At 47.5% G+C, this 19,513-nt stretch overlaps 1 protein-coding gene across 1 annotated transcript; it reads left to right on the forward strand.

Moving 5' to 3' along the window:
- Positions 1-14,102: 14,102 nt before the first annotated feature.
- LOC120994086 (olfactory receptor 6N1-like) lies at positions 14,103-17,340 on the forward strand. The gene is made up of 2 exons (XM_040422546.1): positions 14,103-14,144; positions 16,387-17,340. Exons 1-2 carry the CDS (start codon positions 14,103-14,105, stop codon positions 17,338-17,340), a joined length of 996 nt encoding a protein of 331 aa, XP_040278480.1.
- Positions 17,341-19,513: the final 2,173 nt, after the last annotated feature.

A 19,513-nucleotide genomic window follows, 5' to 3' on the forward strand; every position in this document is an offset into this window, starting at 1 on the left:
TTTCTAAAATGGGGTCACTTTTTTGGAGTTTCTACTCTAGGGGTGCATCAGGGGGGCTTCAAATGGGACATGGTGTAAAAAAAAACAGTCCAGCAAAACCTGCCTTCCAAAAACCATATGGTGTTCCTTTCCTTCTGCGCCCTGCCGTGTGCCCGTACAGCGGTTTACGACCACATATGGGGTGTTTCTGTAAACTACAGAATTAGGGCCATAAATATTGAGTTTTGTTTGGCTGTTAACCCTTGCTTTGTAACTGGAAAAAAAATATTAAAATGGAAAATCTGCCAAAAAAGTGAAATTTTGAAATTGTATCTCTATTTTCCATTAAATCTTGTGCAACACCTAAAGGGTTAACAAAGTTTGTAAAATCAGTTTTGAATACCTTGAGGGGTGTAGTTTCTTAGATGGGGTCACTTTTATGGAGTTTATAATCTAGGGGTGCATCAGGGGGGCTTCAAATGGGACATGGTGCCAAAAAAACAGTCCAGCAAAATCAGCCCTCCAAAAACCAAACGGCACACCTTTCACTCTACGCCCCGCTGTGTGCCCGTACAGTAGTTTACGGCCACATATGGGGTGTTTCTGTAAACAGCAGAGTCAGGGCAATAAAGATACAGTCTTGTTTGGCTGTTAACCCTTGCTTTGTTAGTGGAAAAAATGGGTTAAAATGGAAAATTAGGCAAAAAAATGAAATTCTCAAATTTCATCGCCATTTGCCAATAACTCTTGTGCAACACCTAAAGGGTAACGACGTATGTAAAATCAGTTTTGAATACCTTGAGGGGTGTAGTTTCTTAGATGGGGTCACTTTTAGGGAGTTTCTCCTCTAGGGGTGCATCAGGGGGCTTCAAATGGGACATGGTGTAAATAAACCAGTCCATAAAAATCAGCCTTCCAAAAACCATACGGCGCACCTTTCCCTCTACGCCCCGCTGTGTGGCCGTACAGTAGTTTACGGCCACATATTGGGTGTTTCTGTAAACGGCAGAGTCAGGGCAATAAAGATACAGTCTTGTTTGGCTGTTAACCCTTGGTTTGTTAGTGGAAAAAATGGGTTAAAATGAAAAATTTGACAAAAAAATACAATTCTCAAATTTCCTCCCCATTTGCCAATAACTCTTGTGCAACACCTAAAGGGTTAACAACATATGCAAAATCAGTTTTGAATACCTTGAGGGGTGTAGTTTCTTAGATGGGGTCATTTTTGGGTGGTTTCTATAATGTAAGCCTCGCAAAGTGACTTAAAACCTGAACTGGTCCCTAAAAATTGAGTTTTTGTAAATTTCTGAAAAATTTCAAGATTTGCTTCTAAACTTCTAAGCCTTATAACATCCCCAAAAAATAAAATATCATTCCCAAAACAATTCAAACATGAAGTATACATATGGGGAATGTAAAGTCATCACAATTTTTGGGGGTATTACTATGTATTACAGAAGTAGAGAAACTGAAACTTTGAAATTTGCAAATTTTTCCAAATTTTTGTTAAATTAGGTATTTTTTGGTGCAAAAAAAAATATTTTTTTGACTCCATTTTACCAGTGTCATGAAGTACAATATGTGACGAAAAAACAATCTCAGAACGGCCTGGATAAGTCAAAGCGTTTTAAAGTTATCAGCACTTAAAGGGACTCTGGTCAGATTTTAAAAAAATGGCCTGGTCCTAAGGTGTAAAAAGGCTGTGTCCTTAAGGGGTTAAACCTATAACTGTCACACAGCGCAAAAAAAAACAGGTCTCACATCTCTATTCAACCAAATCTGCACAGTTTTAGCTGGTCAAGTTATTTGTAGTGACCGTAAAAGCACACTTTTTGTTCTGGGTTGAAAAAGCATTCCCAAATTTGCCATTCTCAAAATTGTGGTGAACGGGAACAATGAGGAAAACATCTAATAAGGGACTCGGACGCGGACGTGGACATGGTCGTGGTGGTGTTAGTGGACCCTCTGGTGCTGGGAGAGGACGTGGCCGTTCTGCCACAGCCACACGTCCTAGTGAACCAACTACCTCAGGTCCCAGTAGCCAGCAGAATTTACAGCGATATTTGGTGGGGCCCAATGCCGTTCTAAGGATGGTAAGGCCTGAGCAGGTACAGGCATTAGTCAATTGGGTGGCCGACAGTGGATCCAGCACGTTCACATTATCTCCCACCCAGTCTTCTGCAGAAAGCGCACAGATGGCGCATGAAAACCAAGCCCATCAGTCTGTCACATCACCCCCATGCATATCAGGGAAACTGTCTGAGCCTCAAGTTATGCAGCAGTCTCTTATGCTGTTTGAAGACTCTGCTGCCAGGGTTTCCCAAGGGCAGATAGAATGCACTAACGCACAACCACTTATGTTTCCTGATGATGAGGACATGGGAATACCACCTCAGCACGTCTCTGATGATGACGAAACACAGGTGCCAACTGCTGCGTCTTTCTGCAGTGTGCAGACTGAACAGGAGGTCAGGGATCAAGACTGGGTGGAAGACGATGCAGGGGACGATGAGGTCCTAGACCCCACATGGAATGAAGGTCGTGCCACTGACTTTCACAGTTCGGAGGAAGAGGCAGTGGTGAGACCGAGCCAACAGCGTAGCAAAAGAGGGAGCAGTGGGAAAAATCAGAACACCTGCCGCCAAGAGACTCCGCCTGCTACTGACCGCCGCCATCTGGGACCGAGCACCCCAAAACGCAGCTTCAAGGAGTTCCCTGGCATGGCACTTCTTCAAACAATGTGCTGACGACAAGACCCGAGTGGTTTGCACGCTGTGCCATCAGAACCTGAAGCGAGGCATTAACGTTCTGAACCTTAGCACAACCTGCATGACCAGGCACCTGCATGCAAAGCATGAACTGCAGTGGAGTAAACACCTTAAAAACAAGGAAGTCACTCAGGCTCCCCCTGCTACCTCTTCTGCTGCTGCCGCCGCCTCTGCCTCTTCTGCTGCTGCTGCCGCCGCCTCGGCCTCTTCCTCCGCCTCTGGAGGAACGTTGGCACCTGCCGCCCAGCAAACATGGGATGTACCACCAACACCACCACCTGCGTCACCAAGCATCTCAACCATGTCACACGGCAGCGTTCAGCTCTCCATCTCACAAACATTTGAGAGAAAGCGTAAATTCCCACCTAGCCACCCTCGATCCCTGGCCCTGAATGCCAGCATTTCTAAACTACTGGCCTATGAAATGCTGTCATTTAGGCTGGTGGACACACACAGCTTCAAACAGCTCATGTCGCTTGCTGTCCCACAGTATGTTGTTCCCAGCCGCCACTACTTCTCTAAGAGAGCCGTGCCTTCCCTGCACAAACAAGTGTCCGATAAAATCAAGTGTGCACTGCGCAACGCCATCTGTGGCAAGGTCCACCTAACCACAGATACGTGGACCAGTAAGCACGGCCAGGGACGCTATATCTCCCTAACTGCACACTGGGTAAATGTAGTGGCGGCTGGGCCCCAGGCGGAGAGCTGTTTGGCGCACGTCCTTCCGCCGCCAAGGATCGCAGGGCAACATTCTTTGCCTCCTGTCTCCTCCTCCTCCTACTCAGCTTCCTCCTCCTCTTCTACCACCTGCTCATCCAGTCAGCCACACACCTTCACCACTAACTTCAGCACAGCCCGGGGTAAACGTCAGCAGGCCATTCTGAAACTCATATGTTTGGGGGACAGGCCCCACACCGCACAGGAGTTGTGGCGGGGTATAGAACAACAGACCGACGAGTGGTTGCTGCCGGTGAGCCTCAAGCCCGGCCTGGTGGTGTGCGATAATGGGCGAAATCTCGTTGCAGCTCTGGGACTAGCCGGTTTGACGCACATCCCTTGCCTGGCGCATGTGCTGAATTTGGTGGTGCAGAAGTTCATTCGCAACTACCCCGACATGTCAGAGCTGCTGCATAAAGTGCGGGCCGTCTGTTCGCGCTTCCGGCGTTCACACCCTGCCGCTGCTCGCCTGTCTGCGCTACAGCGTAACTTCGGCCTTCCCGCTCACCGCCTCATATGCGACGTGCCCACCAGGTGGAACTCCACCTTGCATATGCTGGACAGACTGTGCGAGCAGCAGCAGGCCATAGTGGAGTTTCAGCTGCAGCACGCACGGGTCAGTCGCACTGCGGATCAGACCCACTTCACCACCAATGACTGGGCCTCCATGCGAGACCTGTGTGCCTTGTTGCGCTGTTTCGAGTACTCCACCAACATGGCCAGTGGCGATGACGCCGTTATCAGCGTTACAATACCACTTCTATGTCTCCTTGAGAAAACACTTAGGGCGATGATGGAAGAGGAGGTGGCCCAGGAGGAAGAGGAGGAAGAGGGGTCATTTTTAGCACTTTCAGGCCAGTCTCTTCAAAGTGACTCAGAGGGAGGTTTTTTGCAACACCAGAGGCCAGGTACAAATGTGGCCAGACAGGGCCCACTACTGGAGGACGAGGAGGATGAGGAGGAGGTGGAGGAGGATGAGGATGAAGCATGTTCACAGCGGGGTGGCACCCAAAGCAGCTCGGGCCCATCACTGGTGCGTGGCTGGGGGGAAACACAGGACGATGACGATACGCCTCCCACAGAGGACAGCTTGTCCTTACCTCTGGGCAGCCTGGCACACATGAGCGACTACATGCTGCAGTGCCTGCGCAACGACAGCAGAGTTGCCCACATTTTAACGTGTGCAGACTACTGGGTTGCCACCCTGCTGGATCCCCGGTACAAAGACAATGTGCCCACCTTACTTCCTACACTGGAGCGTGATAGGAAGATGCGCGAGTACAAGCGCACGTTGGTAGACGCGCTACTGAGAGCATTCCCAAATGTCACAGGGGAACCAGTGGAAGCCCAAGGCGAAGGCAGAGGAGGAGCAAGAGGTCGCCAACGCAGCTGTGTCACGGCCAGCTCCTCTGAGGGCAGGGTTAGCATGGCAGAGATGTGGAAAAGTTTTGTCACCACGCCACAGCTAACTGCACCACCTCCTGATACGGAACGTGTTAGCAGGAGGCAACATTTCACTAACATGGTGGAACAGTACCTGTGCACACCCCTCCACGTACTGACTGATGGTTCGGCCCCATTCAACTTCTGGGTCTCCAAATTGTCCACGTGGCCAGAGCTAGCCTTTTATGCCTTGGAGGTGCTGGCCTGCCCGGCGGCCAGCGTTTTGTCTGAACGTGTATTTAGCACGGCAGGGGGCGTCATTACAGACAAACGCAGCCGCCTGTCTACAGCCAATGTGGACAAGCTGACGTTCATAAAAATGAACCAGGCATGGATCCCACAGGACCTGTCCATCCCTTGTGCAGATTAGATATTAACTACCTCCCCTTAACAATATATTATTCTACTCCAGGGCACTTCCTCATTCAAAACTATTTTTAATTTCATTTTACCATTATATTGTGGAGCAACCCAAAGTTGAATGAACCTCTCCTCTATCTGGGTGCCGGGGCCTAAATGTGTGACAGTGGCCTGTTCCAGTGGTGGGTGACGTGAAGTCTGATTCTCTGCTATGACATTAAGACAGATTCTGTGCTGACATAAGGCCAGATTCTCTGTTACGGGACCTCTCTCCTCTGCCTGGGTGCCTGGGCCTAAATGTGTGACAGTGGCCTGTTCCAGTGGTGGCTGACGTGAAGCCTGATTCTCTGCTATGACATGAATACAGATTCTGCGCTGACATAAGGCCAGATTCTCTGTTACGGGACCGCTCTCCTCTGTCTGGGTGCCGGGGCCTAAATGTGTGACAGTGGCCTGTTCCAGTGGTGGGTGACGTGAAGCTTGATTCTCTGCTATGACATGAAGACTGATTCTGCGCTGACATAAGGCCAGATTCTCTGTTACGGGACCTCTCTCCTCTGCCTGGGTGCCTGGGCCTAAATGTGTGACAGTGGCCTGTTCCAGTGGTGGGTGACGTGATGCCTGATTCTCTGCTATGACATGAAGACAGATTCTGTGCTGACATAAGGCCAGATTCTCTGTTACAGGACCTCTCTCCTCTGTCTGGGTGCCGGGGCCTAAATGTGTGACAGTGGCCTGTTCCAGTGGTGGGTGACGTGAAGCTTGATTCTCTGCTATGACATGAAGACTGATTCTGCGCTGACATAAGGCCAGATTCTCTGTTACGGGACCTCTCTCCTCTGCCTGGGTGCCTGGGCCTAAATGTGTGACAGTGGCCTGTTCCAGTGGTGGGTGACGTGATGCCTGATTCTCTGCTATGACATGAAGACAGATTCTGCGCTGACATAAGGCCAGATTCTCTGTTACGGGACATCTCTCCTCTGCCTGGGTGCCTGGGCCTAAATGTGTGACAGTGGCCTGTTCCAGTGGTGGGTGACGTGATGCCTGATTCTCTGCTATGACATGAAGACAGATTCTGTGCTGACATAAGGCCAGATTCTCTGTTACAGGACCTCTCTCCTCTGTCTGGGTGCCGGGGCCTAAATGTGTGACAGTGGCCTGTTCCAGTGGTGGGTGACGTGATGCCTGATTCTCTGCTATGACATGAAGACAGATTCTGTGCTGACATAAGGCCTGATTCTCTGTTACGGGACCTCTCTCCTCTGTCTGGGTGCCTAAGCCTAAATGTGTGACAGTGGCCTGTTCCAGTGGTGGGTGACGTGAAGCCTGATTCTCTGCTATGACATGAAGACAGATTCTGTGCTGACATAAGGCCAGATTCTCTGTTACAGGACCTCTTTCCTCTGTCTGGGTGCCGGGGCCTAAATGTGTGACAGTGGCCTGTTCCAGTGGTGGGTGACGTGAAGCTTGATTCTCTGCTATGACATGAAGACAGATTCTGCGCTGACATAAGGCCAGATTCTCTGTTACGGGACCGCTCTCCTCTGTCTGGGTGCCCGGGCCTAAATGTGTGACAGTGGCCTGTTCCAGTGGTGGGTGACGTGAAGCCTGATTCTCTGCTATGACATGAAGACTGATTCTGCGCTGACATGAAGCCAGATTCTCTGCTATGGCATGAAGAGACTGATTCTCTGCTGACATGAAGCCAGATTCTTTGCTATGGCATGAAGAGACTGATTCTCTGCTGACGTGAAGCCAGATTCTCTGCTATGGGACCTCTGTCCAATTGATATTGGTTCATTTTTATTTTTTTAATTTTTATTTTAATTCATTTTCCTATCCACATTTGTTTGCAGGGGATTTACCTACATGTTGCTGCCTTTTGCAGCCCTCTAGCTCTTTCCTGGGCTGTTTTACAGCCTTTTTAGTGCCCAAAAGTTCGGGTCCCCATTGACTTCAATGGGGTTCGGGTTCGGGACGAAGTTCGGGTCTCGTTCGGATCCCGAACCCGAACATTTCCGGGAAGTTCGGCCGAACTTCTCGAACCCGAACATCCAGGTGTTCGCTCAACTCTAGTGGTAACCCTTATCTAGCAGTGGGAACATAAGGTCCCACACGAGTTTCCCACTAACACCCAGAGTGGGGGGACATTCTGGGGGTTGAATATGGGAATCTCACCCCTCGTACACACAAAATTTGTAAGTGTACCCTGAGGTACTCTCACAAATTTTGTACAGCTTAACGCCATACCTCGCCCGCTTAGTGGGAATGTATTGGTGGAAACTGAGTCTCCCCTTGAACGCGACGAGAGACTCATCAACCGCGACCTCCCTTCTAGGTACGTAGGCCTGCTCAAATTTGGCCCCGAAGTGATCGATGACCGGCCGTATCTCATACAGACAGGCAGGATCACCTCGGGGGGGACATGCTGCATTATCTCAATAATGCAGACATTTCCGGATGGCCTCAAACCGGGGACATGTCATGACCATACTGTAGAGTGGGGTCTGGTAGAGGACGTCCCCACTCCAGTATTGCCTGACACTGGGTTTTTGCACTAGACCCATGTGCAGCACAAGGCGCCAAAATGTCCTCATCTCGGCTGCACTGACCGGCGTCCAGCCACCGGGTCTAGCCAAAAAGGAGCCCGGCTGCTGAGCAACGAACTGTTGGGCGTACAGTTTCGTCTGCTCCACCATCAGATTCACAAATGGGTCACTGAAAAAAAAACTAAAAAAGTCCATTTCAGTGAACCCCACTGTGGGAATCTAGATTCCTGGATTGCCAACAAGTGGGGGGGGGAAGGCAAGTGGCAGGGGGGGGGGGGTCTAGGGTCTCAAAGCTAGAAAAGAATAAATTTAGATAAAGTGTTTTTGTTTTTTTTCCTAACTAACTTTTCCCTTCTATCCCTGCCTAACGATGCCTCTCCCTCACTGACCCTAACCTACCTGGAGGGTGATGGGTGCAGGAGGGTGATGGGTGCCGACGGGGGGGATCGCAGGAGCCTGGTGAGGACGGTGCTGGACGGTGCAGGTGCTGAAACAGGAAGAGGAGGGAAGAGAGGAGCGCCGGGAGTTTGAATCTCCCGCCTCTCTCCAGCACCAATCAGCACCCTGGACAGCGGCCATCAGCACCACCTCTCCCAAATGCTCGGACTGTGATTGGTGGTGTGTAATCACACCACCGATCACAGTCTATTTCCGGTTCATCGGGTCACCGGAAACGCAGCAAACCGCAGGTCTGAATTAAGACCCGAATGGACCGGAAACGCAGCAAACCGCAAGTCTGAATTGACCTGCGGTTTTCTGCAATCGCCGATACGGGGGGGGGGGGGTCACATGACCCCCCCCCGGCGTTGTGACAGGATGCCCGCTGAATGATTTCAGTGGACATCCTGTTCTGATTAACCCCCGCGTCGCAATCGCGTTTTAAACCCATGACGTATCGGTACGTCATGGGTCCTTAAGGACTCGGGAAACATGCCGTACCGGTATGTCATGCATCCCTAAGGGGTTAAGGCCAGACACACACCAGCGAGTTGAATGCGTTAAACTCGCAGAGTGTGTCAGCGAGAGTTCCCGTTCTGGCCTCTGCTCCTCTGAGACCGTTATGTCAGTGTAATATAACAGATTCCAGGACTCTCAAGATTACACAGTATTATAATGCTGTGTGATCCTGTCAGAGGAGCGGAGGCAAGAGCGGGAGCTCTCACTTACACGCGCTGCAAGCATCGCATTCAACTCACTTGTGTGTCTTGCCTAAGGCCTCTTTCACACGGCCGTTGTGCGCCCATGGCCATACTGCGGGCCGCATACAGCAGTTCCGCAATACACGGGGCACCGGCCGTGTGCATTCCGCATCACGGATGCGGACCCATTCACTTGAATGGGTCCGCAAATCCGGAGATGCGGTGCAGAACGGAAGAACTATGGAGTGCTTTTGTGGGGTTCTGATCCGTGCTTCCGTTCCGCAAAAAAATAGAACTTGTTCTATCTTTTTGCGGAATGGACAGATCACAGACCCATTCAAGTTGAATGGGTCTGGATCCATCCCGGCCGCCGCACGGACGTTGCCCACGCATTGGGGACCGAAAATTGCACTGTGAAGCTCCACCTCTTGGACATTTGCAGGATCAGAACCTGGCAGAATAAACCTTCATATTCTCACTATTCCACATAAGGTATGTTTGTCCTGCACTCCCTAGTCTCTACCTAGTGCTATCAGCAGTTTTGCATGGTTAAAACTGCTGACAGACTCCCTTTAAAGGATTCATGTTTCCCTTTGTGTAACTTTATGCCACTTATTGGTTGGCTTAGGCTACTTTGACATCTGCGGCATGGATTCCGGCAAGCTGTTCCAGTAGAGAACAGAGTGCCAGAATTCTCTCGATCTGGCACTGCCGGGTGCAAATAGAATGCCTGCGTGAAAAATTAAGTCTAATAGGGTCCAGTGGAGATCTGGCTATAGTCCGGCAAAAATGCTGCATGCTGCGGTTTGTGTTCGGCCGATTCCCGACATTCTCTGCCGGATCAGTCGGCTGGATCTAAGTTGGAGACATAATTTTATGCTTAAATTGTGGCATAAATTTGGCTCTAACATTCAGATATTAGGCCACACGCCCTTTTCTGTTGAGTCACGCCCCCTTTGAGCTACGGTAGGTGCAGAGGATTTCTCAAGAACTTAAGGCATCAAATTGCACAAGAAATGCGCCAGGTCGGGGGAAATCGTCACCAAATTTTGGCACAGTTTACAACAGTGTCTACAGGCGATGGACTGTAACTAGTGCGACACTTTATCATTCATTTCTTGATGGGCACCGTTATATGGTGCCACGGAGGTCTGTGGGCCCCTCAGGCCCCGAGACTTGTATCATGTGTATGTATACGTCTCATCTTTCAAGACGATTAATGATAGTGTCATGAACATTTCTATACGAGATCCCACCGGGGTCCATGGCGGTCTCTTCTGTTTACTATAAGTTAATTTTAGGAGCATTCTTCAAATATTAATTAACCCCTTGAGGGAAGAAAGACACAGGCTGCGTAATATTTATTATCGCAAACAACAACAACAAGGCGGGAGCCCTTCGAGGAGGCTCAGACTAATAAATCCCTGGAGACTTATAACCACAATTAATACCACTCCAGATTATTACCCTGGAGTATATATTAATATATATATATTAGTAGCCTACAGGAGACTTCTCCGTAGGGCAAGAAAATCCAAACACTGTCCTCGCGAATCAAGAAGAATCCTCGTTACTGAGATTTCGAGATTTAAGAAATTTTTCCTGCTATGGGAACCAGCCTATATCAGGTAAGTGTCATTCATCACATAACTGATGCCATAGAACCCAGAGAGGACTCAGAGTAATACATTGTATCGATCCACGTATACAGTTTAGAGGATGAGACGCTTTTCCTGACACATTTTAATGGCCTGCACTCACTATTCTGCTGGAGCAGTCACTGTGTACATACATTACATTACTTATCCTGTACTGATCCTGAGTTACATCCTGTATTATACTCCAGAGCTGCACTCACTTTTCTGCTGGTGCAGTCACTGTGTACATACATTACATTACTTATCCTGTACTGATCCTAAGTAGTATTGATTGAGCATCAAAGTGCTCAGGTGCTCAGGCCGAATACCTCGGGATGCTCGGGTGCTCTACTGAGCACTCGACCACAATAGAAGTCAATGGGAGAACCCAAGCATTAAACCAGGCACCCCCTGCTCTGAAGAGGGGAGGGCGTCTTGTTCATAGGAAAAGGTCAGAAATTAATAGAAACACCACCGAAATGGTTCAGGAACGATGTCTGGATGTATCTTGGACTCCAGGGTCGCTGCTGGAAACGATGTTGTCTGCGTAGTACGCCACTTTTACAGACTGACAATAATACGCACAAAACCGAAGATAAAATTGATTTTAGAGGAAAAATTGTTAGGAAACATTCTTCCCTGTATATTTACTTGTATATAAAGTGCAAGTGCTGCCAAAAATTACAAGGAAGAAGCACTCCGATACAACCTGTATATCGCATAAAGGAGGGCCTCATTCACATTGTGGTACAATTGTTCAGGTAGTGGGACTCCTACACTCATAAAGCCTATGCACTAAGTGAAAGGGCTGCCAAAAATTACAAGGAACCGGCACTCCAATAAACCCTTTATCACGCGTAAAGGAGGGCATCATGTACCCTTTAAAAATTATGATTGATGGCCTGCTGGTGACCCTCAAAAACATTAGGAGCAAGGGCCTGCTGGTGACCGTCTAAAACATTATGGGCGAGGGCCTGCTGGTGAGCTGACCCTCTAAAACATTATATGCGAGGGCCTGCAGGTGAGCTGACCCTCTAAAAGATTGTAGGTAAGGGCCTGCTGGTGAGCTGACCCTGTAAAACATTATATGCGAGGGTCTACAGGTGAGCTGACCCTGTAAAACATTATATGCGAGGACCAGCAGGTGAGCTGACCCTGTAAAACATTATATGCAAGGGCCTGCAGGTGAGCTGACCCTGTGAAACATTATATGCGAGGGCCTGCAGGTGAGCTGACCCTCTAAAAAATTATATCCAATCATCCAATTTGCGCTGAGAAGACGAACGGAGGGTGGTCTGGCTATCACCCTGTGTAATGTCTTCCCCCATTTCCACCTCTTCCACATGCAAGGCCTTCCTTAATTGTGAGCAGCGAGCGTTTGAGTAGACACAGAAGTGTAATGGTTACGGTGATAATAGTGTTACCGCCGCTCACCATCTGTGTTGATTCCTCAAAGTTCACAGAGGTCAGACATCCATGCCCACTCCTCACTTGTGAATAGCTGACTGGAAAGGCGACGGCCATGTTGCAGCTGGTATTCCACTACTGCCATCTGCTGCTAACAAAGCCTGGCCAACATGTGGAACCTGGAGTTCCAGCGCATGCTCACATCGCACAACAGCCGATAAGATGGCAATTTCCAGCGCTGCTGCAGCGTTGACAGACCGGCTGAAGCTGTTGATGACTTGCGGAAATGTGCACACACGGCGCACCTTCACCAGTAGCTCAGGCAAACTGGGGTAGGTTTTGAGAAACCGCTGAACCACTAAGTTGAACACGTGGGCTAGGCATGGTATTTGTGTGAGCTTGCCGAGCTCCAAAGCCGCCACCAAGTTACGGCCATTATCAAACACAACCATACCTGGTTCTAGGTTGAGTGGCGAGAGCCACAGCTCAGTCTGGTCTCTTATCCCCTGCCACAGCTCTGCGGCGGTGTGCTGTTTGTCCCCTAAGCATATCAGCTTCAGAACGGCCTGTTGACGCTTCCCCACTGCAGTGCTACACTGCTTCCAGCTACCGACTGATGACTGACTGGTGCAGCAAGATGATAATTTAAAGGTGGAAGTGGAGAAGGAGGCGGAGGAGGAGAAGTGGGGGTTGGAGCCACTAACGTAGGTGCTGGCGGAAACCCTGATCGATGTAGGGCCCGCAATCCTTGGCGTCAGTAGCACCTGTGCAATCCCAGGGTACGACTCGCTTCCGGCCTCCACAAAATTCACCCAGTGTGCCGTCAGGAAAATGTAGTGTCCCTGGCCGAAAGCACTTGTCCATGTGTCCGTGGTAACTGCATTGCTCAGGGCACGTGTGATGTTACGGGACACATGTTGGTGCAAGGCAGGCATCCTGTATTATACTCCAGAGCTGCACTCACTATTCTGCTGGTGCAGTCACTGTGTACATACATTACATTACTTATCCTGTACTGATCCTGAGTTACATCCTGTATTATACTCCAGAGCTGCACTCACTATTCTGCTGGTGTAGTCACTGTGTACATACATTACTTATCCTGTACTGATCCTGAGTTACATCCTGTATTATACTCCAGAGCTGCACTCACTATTCTGCTGGTGCAGTCACTGTGTACATACATTACATTACTTATCCTGTACTGATCCTGTCACATCCTGTAATATACTCCAGAGCTGTACTCACTATTCTGCTGGTGCAGTCACTGTGTACATACATTACATTACTTATCCTGTACTGATCCTGAGTTACATCCTGTATTATACTCCAGAGCTGCACTCACTATTCTGCTGGTGCAGTCACTGTGTACATACATTACATTACTTATCCTGTACTGATCCTGAGTTACATCCTGTATTTATTTTATTATAAAATTATAAAACATAACAATAACACAATGTAACAAACATAATTACCATAAAATATCAAACACAACTAAATAGTAAATAAAAGTAACACTGGTCCAGCCACTCACTCCAATATTAATATTGTATTATGTGCATACGCCAACTATACATATATACACCCACCCTACACCAATTATATACAAATAATCACAGAAAACTAACCGGTCCAGTTGCCAAATAAACCACTTATATAACCATAACAATAATAACAATATATATTTTTTTTATTATACCATATAAACTGAACGATATACACTATATAAAACTACACCTGCCAACCCCTTCCCTCCAGCAGCCTGAGAGCTGGTCCATCCTCTCATGCTCGCAGTTTATGTCCAATGTCCATAGACCAGATCAGACTAGTGTGAAGTTTTATTTTTATTTTTTTACCCAGTGTCCCCAAGTGCACACAATCCCAAACTCCAGAAAGTCCCATGAACACACTCCTCCGCCCTTGTGTCACCAGTCACCACCCCACCTAACACCAAACCCCATATATACAAGGAAACTTTGGCGAAACAAACCCCCACCCATCAAAACCCAAGTCCGATTCCTGGAAGCCCTACATCCTATATACTGACCAAAACAAAAAAAAATCTACCGTTTCAAGATCAGCCCACCACCAGGGAAGGGGATGACAAGACTAGGGCACCCGAAAGGAAAAGCCCCTCCAGAGGTGAGAGGCCCTCCCTGCCCCCAGTCTGTCATATTCTAGAGAGCACATCTTCACCAGGTCACCCAAAAGGTTCCTCACCACCTCATCCACCAGGAGGATTTTCCGTTGCATAGATACTAGACAACGTGCGTTCCACATGTAGTACCTCACCACTACACTAACTAAGAATAAATTGCAGCCGTCCCGGCCTCCCAGGTCTCTGAATGCACCATAGGCCCACTCTGCATAGGTGAGACCGGACAGCACAGGCCAGCCAATGGAGGCACATACCCTTTTGTAGACCTCTGTATTAAAGGGACAATAAAGCAAAAAGTGGTCCATGCTTTCCAGCACATCACCGCACTCCTCCTGGAGACTTTTCTCACAGCTCATACACTTCAAGTTGTCCATCACATACAGTTTCCTATGAGAGCAGCGCCAAGCCAAGTCCTAAAACTTTAAGGAGATCCAGATAGAATTCAAAAGTCATAACCCAACCTCCAGATCCTGACTTGGGCAATCCTTGAGGGCCTTGAAAATAGGTTAACAGAACCCTTTGGTCAAGGAGTTTCCTTGACAGAGTCCTGATCTCCCACATCCCCAGACACCACCGGCAAATCACCTTCAGAACCAAGGTAACATAAGCCAGAAGATGTCCATGTGGTGTACGAAGATACTTCACTTGCCTTCCTGTCTCCCATTCTTGGAAGAAAGGCCAAAACCATCCCCGACAGGAGAGTACCTACGGAGGAATCCTCTCTTTCCAAAGTTCAGCAATGTTAACCTTGATGAAGTTGTTCACCAGGAATACCACAGGGTTTGCCATACACAACCCTCCCTAGCCTCCTCGTGCGGTAAGTAAGCTCCCTCCTGACTAGGTTCAGTCTGTGCCCCCACAACAGTTGGAAGAACAGACTGTAGACCCTAGTCGATAGAGTCTCCACACACTGCCCAGATATATTGGCAAAGGGAGCAGGTTGGTCAAAGACCAACCCTTCCACTGGTCCACCTTACTTATCCTGTACTGATCCTGAGTTACATCCTGTATTATACTGCAGAGCTGCACTCACTATTCTGCTGGTGCAGTCACTGTGTACATACATTACATTACTGATCCTGTACTGATCCTGAGTTACATCCTGTATTATACTCCAGAGCTGCACTCACTATTCTGCTGGTGCAGTCACTGTGTACATACAATACATTACTTATCCTGTACTGATCCTGAGTTACATCCTGTATTATACTCCAGAGCTGCACTCACTATTCTGCTGGAGGAGTCACTGTGTGCATAAGAATTACAGGCGGACATATCCTTCAAAAGTGAACATTTATAACTGCTAGAGAAGTATCTACTAATAGTACTAATTCTACAAGAAACAAACTGGAATTGAACATGAAGATCGTAAAGGCCTTATTTTAGTTTTTTCCTGCATGTCAGGATTTTTTGGCTCAGCTCTGCAGGCAACATGGCAAGGAGCAGGAGGAGCTGAGCTGACATATATATAGACTGATATAGTTTTTCACTTACTGTGAACCCCTGCTCTGTCTATGTATAGAGGAGTCCAGTGGGCGGTCCTATCAGTGATTAATTGAATGTATCTAATGGGAATTTTGAATCCTTATTGATCTTGTGCCATACCATCGTCATAGCCCATATTATTGTGGATAGCAAACATAGTGTTCTGATGTATATTGAGACCCTCAACTGCCTACATGAAAGTGCCACCATAGGCAAACTGTGCAAATGGGCAGGTTGGCAAATAAACCCCTCAAAGATTTATTTGAAAAATGAGGGCCGCGATAAAGAGATGGGCAGTCAAATAGGGACAACTGCAGATGTCTGTATGGGACATGAGTGCCACCATGGAATGGTACAGTAGCTAGGCAATGAGCTAGAGGGCCTGACAGCTGAGTAGTCTAATAGATCCCTTCATTTTTGGACGGGCAGAACCAGAAACCCTTCCATTCTCCAATTGATTGGTTAGTTGAGTGTTTAGCGCCAAACTAAAGCCTTAGCACAACCTCATTCTACCAAATCATTAAAATAACATCCTCTAATGGTAGTATCTCAGTCTACAATCTCAAGAAAATATGCTACTCCTTCATAAAATTTGCAATTACGATACATCCCAGGGTCACCATTTGGACAGTACACATGGTGTTAGAGGTCCTGATAGATTGACCTGTAGGATACCACAAACCCCTCCCCATCACTCACACACTTTCCATTGATATTTTCAATTTGATTTTTCTCAACCAGTTGGACAAGGACTTACTTCAGACGGCAGTTTCTTCTAACCTGACCATTCATCTTGTAACAGAATTCATCATCTTTGGCTTCCCTAGTCTTCAGAACTATCATATCTTGCTCTTCTGTGTGTTTCTCTTTATTTACCTGTTCACCATAACTGGAAATGGAAGTATCTTTTTCTTGGTTATACTTGACCAACGGCTACATACTCCAATGTATTTCTTCGTCAGTAATTTGTCTTTCCTTGACTTGAGCTACACCTCGGTAACCATTCCGAAGATGTTGGCCAAGTTTTCAATGCACCTTAACACCATCTCTTATGCAGCTTGCTTTACTCAGATGTATGTTTTCTTGTCTTTAGCAGCAACAGAATGTTTACTTCTGACTGTCATGGCTTACGACCGATATGTTGCTATATGTTCTCCTCTACATTACCAGACCATTATGACCAGGAGACGGTATCTACTATTGACGGCTATGGCATGGTCTGGAGGATTTCTTATTCCTGTCACAGTCTTAATCTTAGCCTTGAACTTACCATTTTGTGGTCCTAATATTATCCATCATTACTACTGTGACCATCCACCATTGTTGCAGTTGGCCTGCACCAACACTTCCTTTAATGTAGCTGTTGGCTCCTCCATCGGGGCTTTTGTTCTCCTAATAACATTTACTCTAGTGGTCGTTTCCTACATAAAAATCATATTAACAATTCTCAAAATTGACTCCAAAAATGGACGCAAGAAAACATTTTCCACATGCGCCTCACACTTTGTGGTAGTCAATATATTCTTCTTGCCGCTTATCTTCATGTATGTCCGGCCAAAGGCTTCCTACTCTTCAGATGTGGACTCTCTGGTGGCCATGCTATACACAGTATTAACACCTTTGATGAATCCGGTTATATACAGCTTCAGGAACAGAGACATTAAAGAAGCTTTCAGGAAGAAGGTCCACCTTTAAAACCAAAGGATGGCATAGATAGATTTGGTATTCCTGTAACCGTGACAAACCTTATCGAACAGCGAACACATTAGCTATGGTGGTCTTTACATGGAGCCATTAAAATTGTTTCATTATTTTATTTTTTTACATTTAACCCATACACAAATACACAATAAAATTCAACAAAAAACATTCCAAAAACTTCACTGGCACCATTAATGGTTTATAGCATGTTGGTTTGGTGAAAGAACTTGAGCCATAATAGGGTCTGCTCTATCGTAAAATGTTCCACATGAACTTGGAACTGGCCCCGAGACCGGCAAAAGAACCTCTGATCTGCCAGGCTCTGACATAATAATGGGTCCCAAATGTCCAGAAGAACACAACTCCATTTGGAGGATGACCTTCAAGCAATTTCTGTGAAAACTCAATATATCTAATATTTTCTCCCAAATGCCTTAAATCTAATGAGAAAACAAGTTGCTCCAAATATGGGTAACCAACATCAGACATGTTTTATGGACCACTACATTGTGCGGCTATTGAAAGGGATTTCCCAGGGGGTTGAAGAATTCTTTAGAAAGGGTTCAAGGTGGGGGAAAAAAAGTAAAAGAAGGGATGTCTACCCTCAGCGTGTCAGCGATCCCCCGCTGCTCCTGTTCTGGCAGGAAATGCCTAGAGATCACTGGTGGAGAACAGTCACCAATGTGGTCAGTAACTGGCTCAGCAGGCATCTCCAGGTATTTCCTGCATCTTGAGATTGGAGCCACGCAATGCCCCTCTGAGAAAAAGATATGCAAATTAGCCACCACTAGGTCAATGTTCGACCTTTTAAATAGCCCTAACATAATATAGGATTATAACCAAGCCAGATTGGAACAGGAAATAAAGACCAGAGTGGACCTAGCTCAAGAAGCATGAACCTCAGCCCAAGGCAGGGCCCGTTTTAGACAAAATGTGTCCCTCGGCAAAATCAACCCCCGCCGATCAGCTGTTTGAAGAGACGGCGCACGCTGTTCACTACTGCTGTCCCATAGACCTACAGCAGCAGAGCAGTAAGAGAGAAGGGAGACGGCACGTGCGCACGCTGTCTCCTCAAACGGTGTCAGACCCCCGCCGATCTATTATTGATATGAATATGAAAAAACCCGGAGAACCTCTTGAAGCTACCCCTAATACTGTGCCTGTTGTGCTCCCCCCATGTCCACAAGCACTATACTATACTATACACCCAGACTGCCCTCATTAGTAATGGTGTCCCCAATAGTGATAATACTCCCCAAGATAGCCCCCATTAGTAGCAATGCAGTACTCTAGTAGTAATAATATAACCATAATGCTCCCAGTGGCTCCAATGTCCCACTGTAGTGCCCCCCACTAGTTCCAATATATAATGCTTCCCCCCATAGTGCCAGTATATATATATAATGTTCCACCATAGTTTCAGTAAGTATATAATGCTCCACCATTCCTCCCCAGTAGTGCCAAGTATATATAATGATCTCCTTCCCTGGTGCCCCCAGCAGTGCGGACACTTGCCTCCCTCCCATCCCCCCGCCGTTGTCTGCCATGCAGACCAAAGTTTTATCTGTGGCTTGTGTTGCTGCGTCCTGATGCATGCCGTCCCAATGACATCACCAATCCTGCTCCGTGTCTCACGTGATGATGTCATCATGCGAGACCCAGCGCAGGAGGTTGCAGTGATGTCATTGTGGCTTCTTGCTCTGTTCTAATGCCTCACAGGCTTGAGGCCTAACGGGTTGGGGCTTGTGAGGTTGGACCGCCATGAGTGCTCCCCCCTTTATGGGTAGCGAAGTGGCGCCCTGGTTGAATGACTACCCTCCCGTATCCATCGTTCCGGCCTTAATGCAGAGCACATTACTGCAGGAGGTATAACAGAAGAGAACTATAACTCCTAGCATGCCTATTAATTTAATATCAGAGCACATTACAGGGGGACGTATAAGAGGATGGGAGTACAACTCCCAGCATGTCCAAGCCGCTATTATGTAATATAAGAGTACATTACAAGAGGAGGTATAAAAGAAGAGGACTACAACTCCCAGCATGTCCAAGCAGTTATTATCTACATTATACGAGGAGGTATACAACTCCCAGCATATCCAGGGTGTTGTAATGTACCCTGATATTACATAATAATGGCCTGGACATGCTGAGAGTTGTAGTCATC

Source organism: Bufo bufo, chromosome 3 (assembly GCF_905171765.1).
Source record: "Bufo bufo chromosome 3, aBufBuf1.1, whole genome shotgun sequence".
Lineage (NCBI taxonomy): Eukaryota > Metazoa > Chordata > Amphibia > Anura > Bufonidae > Bufo > Bufo bufo.

What these genes read in the sequence shown, in the direction of transcription:
- LOC120994086 (XM_040422546.1), top strand. Translation starts at nt 14,103, where the DNA reads ATGACAAGACTAGGGCACCCGAAAGGAAAAGCCCCTCCAGAG. An exon ending in AAGGAAAAGCCCCTCCAGAG is followed by an intron (nt 14,145 to 16,386) that starts GTGAGAGGCCCT and finishes TTTCTCAACCAG; the next exon opens with TTGGACAAGGACTTACTTCA.